We start from the raw sequence: 6,368 nt of genomic DNA on the forward strand, positions 1-6,368 counted from the left end.
TCAAAAAAGACTTAAATCTGTAACTTTGCGAACAAGACAGCTGTTGCTCTTTTTATGCAAAGCACATTCGTCAACGTGAAAAAGAACCAGGGTGTTTTCTAAGGGGCACTACGTACGAGGTTGTCGCGGGTAGTAAAAAACATCGAAAGGGGAGGCTTTTCTCGAAGGCATGACAAAGGTAGAAAGAGATCTGGTGAAGTGTGGATCAGAATCTTGCACAAGAGAAGAACAAACTAATATCCCAATGTTCATACGATGCTCCATTCTAAACCATTAACAGAAGTAAATACCAACTGCGATGAACTTAGGTGCTGAAAGTAGTCCCCAGCTCTGTACTAAAATGTTCTCCATTGCAAAGAGTAACAAATGCTGCCCCCTGGAGGACATTGTAAGTAATGTCCTACGTAAAGTAACACCACGGAACCTGTTAGTCCGTATCGAGGTCACCGGGGGGTACTCCTGTCTCCCCAAATGACACTTTTTATTTTTAAGATAAACGCGAGATAAACAACGTTTGTTTGAAACCGCTCCACAAATTTTCTCACATGCACGTATTCTCCAATATCACCACAACAAAACCATAAAGTTTGTTTCCACAGATATGACACTATTATGCAATAAACCAATAAATTCATAAACTAGCAGAATCCCAATAAAAACACCCGGTCACCCGGCCAGCACAGCATGTCAATATCATACATTTTTACCAACGAAACCGCAAAAGCAAAAACCAGCAAATATATATATCCCATGTTTTTACCTTATTCTGGAGCATAATATATATCCAAAATAACCCAGACTAGTTTATCTAAAGAGCTAGAGACTAGTAAACGTTATTGATTACGTAGTAAATATTTGAAGAACGACCGCTAGAAATAAGGCGATTTGATTGGTAAAAACCGCTGTCATTCATTGTATTTTTAGCCATTCAGAGCCCTTAGGGGGTGAGACTTCCTCTAGAAGCTTCAGGCTGCATTTTTAGCTGTCAATCATTGACTCAGAAAGGGTAATCAATCAGTTTTTTTATCAGTTTCTTATCAGTGCTCCTTTTTTTCCACACCAGAAGGCAACTCTGAGGTTTTTTTTCATTGCATAACAGCAGATAAAGGCTCTCTAGCAGTGTCTAAAGGTTTTTATAGCAATTGCAATGGTTATTATTCTTATTTTCAATATTTTCATGATTTTTTATTAATTTATTAATTTCATTCCAGGTCCAGTCTTCACAAAACATGATGTAGAATTTTTTCTAATTGATCAATTACCTAGAACAAGGTTTTCAAATGATTCCCAGGCCCTTGACATGCATATAGTTGAAAAATCTGACCTCTGAAGACCAAAAAAACATGTTCGCCAGCTGTTTTTTTTTATATGTTTGTCTGCTGAGTGGACACATTAAGAAATATAAGAAATTTGACTATTCACACTCAAAGCCAAGGGGGTTAGCTTCAATTTAAGACCTGAACCAGGCTCCTGCTGTGTTCTGCTGCAGAGATATAACAAATGTTTAAGGGGGAGGAAATTCCAGGCGGACATTGTCTAAATATGTCAATCTTGTTACACAAACCAAAACATGCCATATTTTCACATTTATTCTCTAAAACGTTTTTTCTAGGAAGAAGTACCTTTTCTTAAACACCTGTAAAAGATTCTTTCTGCTACAAACAAAACTCTGAAATATCATTTTTTTAAATCAGAAGAAAGTTGCCATATTCTTGTTTTCATAGGAATCTCCTTCTTTGCTTCATATGCACCTGCTTACGACAAGTTACAAATTGTGGAAAAAAGTGCAATACCACTGAATTTCACCGCCTTGCATGTGCTTATGTAGGAAAATGTGCTCCTGATGCTTTGATCTGAAGGTCATACTGTTTTCATAAAAAATTATTAATGACAGGATCAGGCCCTTTTCCCTCCGCAGAAGGAGCATGATCTTCACCATCTCCCTCCCCAGTTCGCTCAACGGCCACCCCAACACTCATGGAGGAATCATTGCCGATCATAATGTGGCTGGCATTGTGGATCTGGATGATATTTGAGGGCTGGCAGGCAGGAGCACCAACCATGTTCGCAAACCCATCAGAATGATATCCCTGCGGCACCTGCTGCACGTGCGGGGGGAGAAAGTTGTAGAGCCCACCTGGGCTCAACGGGAAGGCAGAATAGGGGGGCCCCACACCACAGGTTTGAGTCCATGGAGGGACAAAATGGGGTCCACAGAACATTTGGTGATGGTCAGGCTGTACATTTGGGTTTGAGAACTGTGGCTGAGGCATGCCTGCCATCCATCCTGCATACATCTGTCTGAGTAATTCTTGCTGTAGATGTAAGCGCTCCTGTTCCAGCTCAGCAGTTCCACTGGCTGCCTTGACCAAACGCTCATGTCTGGCATTGACTCCTTTTAATTGCTCTTTCCTTTCCTCAGCTGCTTTTATGCTTTGCTCCATCTTCCAGAGTTGTCTCTGCCTTTCAACTTTCTCAGGTGCAAAGGTCTTTCTAGCTATTTTCTCAAAATTCCTAGTTCTCCCCTCATCCAGGTGGTTATAAATTTTAAGGCACAGTGGCATTTCTTTCCGGGTTAGAAAGTTCTCCCTGGGCAGGAAAGGAATGACAGTGTTGTATTTGTGTTGCTTCTCAATGGAGTTCATGAGAACAGAGTTGGTTTTGTGCTCCAGCAAGCGAGTGTTGAAGTTCTTTGTCAAAAGGAGAATGGTGAAGGCGGAATTGTCAATGGCATCCTGTATGCAAGTCAAGGTGTGTCTCCCAGGAACCTCAAAGTCTTCGCTGAAAGTAGCACCTTCCCCAGCTCCCAGGCTCTCTAATTTCAACTGCAGTTCACTAGCAATGTCACTGTCCTCTGCTGCATGCAAAATTACAAAAGAATAAAACTTTTCACCACTATCCTCTTCTTTAAATCCCAAGATGTAGGGCGAACTCCTAGGAGAGTTGTTTTTGGAATCTTTAGTCTCACTCTGGACATCTGTATCAGAAGACTCTGCAGCTGCTTTCTGTTTGACCTCCAACAGCTTCTTTCCAGGCTGGACTGGAAAGTCAGCACTGGGTTCTTTGGAAGTTATAGTCTGATGACCTCCCATGGAGACAGTGCTTTCCAAAGGTCTGGCATGACTTCCTTTGTCCAGGAAGGACTGTGTAGTGTCTTGTGGATTGTGGCTGCTTTCAGGTTGAACATGAACAAATCTCTTGTCCACAGACAGGTTTCCTTCTTCTTCTGCTCCTTCCTTCTGTTCTTCCAGGCGAGTCAGAACAGAAAGACCCAGGGCCTCCTCCCCAGGTAAAGGAACAGCTGAAACTGTGACCTGTTGCTGAACTGACGTGCTGCTGATTGAAAGTCTGCCTATGGACTCCACGAAATCCTCTTGGTGCCTCTCGGAGGAGACCGTTTTCTGATCTTGTTCTCTTTTAGAAAGAAACGTGTTGGTGGGGGACGCGCTGACCTCCAGGTGGCTGGGAAAGGACACCTGACTCCCGCTGGAGCTCCTCAGTGAGGATGGAGAATTGCCGCTGTTGGCTGCAGATGGGTTTTCAGTCCTCATGATCTGTATGGCTGGGCTTCTATGCTCTGGTTTCCAGGGAAGATATGAACAGAGACCAAGAAAGGACTTCAAAGTTGTTCCGCTATCTGGCAGGCCTCCGCAGTCCAAGTGTGGACCACACTTTTCCTTGGCCTCCATTCTAAGCTTCCCTACATCCACCTTACATGTTCCCTGAGCGCTCTCACACGCCCTGATGGCAGCTAAGTAGGCTTCATCACGGAAGGAGTCTTTGCACAAACCCTCATCAGCCAGAATTTTAAAGACTCGAGCGAGGTCAATAAGAATATCGGCAGAGAGCGGGGACCCCTGAGCTTTGGGGGGGCTGTGACTGTTCCCACTTTCAGCGAGATAGCTGGCCAGGTCGTTGTTTGTCAGCTCCCTGAGCTCTGCCAAGGCTTCTGCCTGCTTGCTGAGGCTCAGCAGAACCAAGGCGCGCACGAGCCGCTCTGCCTCGCCACGGCCCAGCTTGAATGTGAGACTGAGTAATTTCTCAGGGGACGTGGCGGAGAGGAACCTGAAAGCGGCTTCCAGGCTCGGCGCACACTTTCTCTTCTCGGCCATTCTTTTGTTGTGGTTCTAGGACGGCTCAAACTGCATCGCAGAGCCTAGCGTCATGCTGTCCGCCTTCCTCCCAGGAGGGTATCGTCACCTGCTTATCTTCATTCCATGGAACCACACCTGTAGAGGCAAACAGAGGCAAACATAAGGACAAACCTGAGCAGCTGTGACTGCAAAACTGGCTTTTCATGAAACAGTGTCCCACTTCATGAAAAAGTTGTTAAACATGCTGTTTTTCTGCAAAATGAACACTGAATTCCTTTCAAGCATGTTACATTTTGATTATACATTTTGTTAGGAAACAATAACAATAAATACAGTTTTAATGAAAGTGTAGGAGAAGTAACAGAAACTCAGTTGTCCTTCACCTCAGCTACTCTGACTCTAATCCCACTGGATGTCGCTTCTTGGAAAGCTATGAATACCCCAGCGAGTCCTTCTCTTCCTTGTATCCCTCCTCCACCCCAGCTCCAGCTCTTTACTTCCTCCTCCTCCGGCCAGGGAGTTAAACCAAAATGTCTTGTGCCTGAATTCTCAATTAACATTCCTTATTTTTCTTATGGAGTGTTATTCCCCATTAATTAGGGCTCTCCCTGGTCTCCGGTCTATAACAAGAGTAAATTTGGCACTTGTTCAACCTCGGTCCTCAAGGGTTCACAATCCAACAGGTCTTCTGGAGTCTTTAAATCCTTCACTTAACCAGTAAATACAAACCATTCCCTTTCATCATAGTTCTTCTCTTTTGTCATGTAAGCTTTATCAAATTCTGAAGCTTATTTTTTAATGAGCTAAACCCATCCACTAGCTCACACCTTGTCCTGGAGAGAAAGTAGTTTGTATTAACACAGCACACAGAATTTCATTCCCACATAGGAACTACAATTTCCCCTTTTGGCACTTTGGACATTTTTAAATTTCTTAATCATTAAAAACTGAGCTACAGTACACAGTGATGCAAACAAACTGCACAGCATATAAATGAAAGGGTGAACATTAACATTTGTGATAATAATGTACTGATCCACAGCCCTGTGGAACTTGGCAAAACTAATTAAATTAAGTTTGGATCAATAATAATAAGTTAGATCAATTTTAATTTGATCAATTCAACCTTAGCACTAAGCTTATGACTTAATGACACCTACAAAACTCCAAAAGCTGGAAATCCCAGCCTCCACCACCAGCATCTGATGAGCACAACTGACTCAATATTGCTGCAGGTAAACTTACCTGTCCTCACCTGTTTTCTTCCGGCATCACAAAAACCGTCCCTGTCAGCACACCCTTGTACTAGCAAAGCACACTGATACTTTTGCAAGTTACAGCATGTTTTAGTTTGTACATCCTCTCTATAGCTCTGGTCCTTTATTGGGGTGACAACATGGCGGGGAATAGCAAAGACACAACGGTTTCAGGGGTACTGTAAAAAAACACATGAAAGAGTCCTGGTAACCGTAAACTTCAGGATTACCTTACTACAAGGTTAAACTAACAATTTCCCAAAGGGCTTATGAGCCTCGTTAAGAAGTCCCTATCTTCTGCGTCTCTTCCGTGCAGTGAAGTTGTTCAGTTTCGGTCACCTGTGCGGAATGGAGTTACGGGGTGCTTATTTTTCATATGTGATCTGACAGCCACTGCAGGAAAAGCTGTAAACCTCCACCGTCAGCAGCACTTCGGCTGTGTACAACCCGAGGTCGGATGCAAACGAGTAGCTGTGATCAATACAATAAAAAAAAACACCAACCTTATGTATGAACGTCCCCAGCCAAGACATTTATTTTTAAAAATCCAAATCTTCAAAATCGTTTAATTTGAAAGTACAGTTTGGTAATACCTTGCAACTAATCATCTTCACTAGTCCCAACACCCCAGGACAAGGAGGAAGGAAGAGGAAGACGGAACCTCCAACATCTACCGTCTGTGGTTCGTGCACATCCGGCAACCCCCATCCAGCACAAAGTCCTGCTGACGACACTTTCCAGCTTTCAGGAAGCAAAGCGAAAAAGTTTCACTTCAGCTCTGATTGGCCTGATTTCTTGACTCCCGCTGGGCCCTGGGCTTACGGTGATGGCCGGAGTCTCAGCGTGGTGTATAATGTTACAATTCTTAATATTATCCCAACGATACGCATTTATAAACTATAAGTAAATGGACACTCTATGGTCTCATTACTTTTTTTAAACCATATGCTCAGTTTAGTAAAGGTGTGTTGACCCAATAATTTATTTTTTCATTCACAGAAAACACCCCGTTCACAGC

General features: G+C 43.3%; 1 protein-coding gene across 3 annotated transcripts; it reads right to left on the reverse strand.

Moving 5' to 3' along the window:
- Positions 1-427: 427 nt before the first annotated feature.
- Positions 428-6,069, reverse strand: ticam1 (TIR domain containing adaptor molecule 1). Of its 3 annotated transcripts, XM_088621760.1 has the most exons (3): positions 5,854-6,063; positions 5,340-5,529; positions 428-4,229 (listed from the first exon to the last, which is right to left on the reverse strand). In XM_088621760.1, the coding sequence occupies exon 3, from the start codon at positions 4,110-4,112 to the stop codon at positions 1,872-1,874; it is 2,241 nt and encodes a 746-aa protein (XP_088477886.1). In that variant the 5' UTR covers positions 4,113-4,229; positions 5,340-5,529; positions 5,854-6,063; the 3' UTR covers positions 428-1,871. The 3 variants fall into 3 exon arrangements, with proteins under 3 accessions (XP_088477886.1, XP_088477887.1, XP_088477884.1); XM_088621761.1 differs by lacking the exon at positions 5,340-5,529 and having other exon boundaries at positions 5,944-6,069; XM_088621758.1 differs by lacking the exon at positions 5,340-5,529.
- Positions 6,070-6,368: the final 299 nt, after the last annotated feature.

This window comes from Lepisosteus platostomus, chromosome 27 (assembly GCF_059453375.1).
Source record: "Lepisosteus platostomus isolate fLepPlt1 chromosome 27, fLepPlt1.hap1, whole genome shotgun sequence".
Taxonomy (NCBI): Eukaryota; Metazoa; Chordata; class Actinopteri; order Semionotiformes; family Lepisosteidae; genus Lepisosteus; species Lepisosteus platostomus.

Bases quoted from the DNA above. Each gene is read 5' to 3' on its own strand.
- ticam1 (XM_088621761.1), bottom strand. From the start codon at position 4,112: ATGGCCGAGAAGAGAAAGTGTGCGCCGAGCCTGGAAGCCGCTTTCAGG.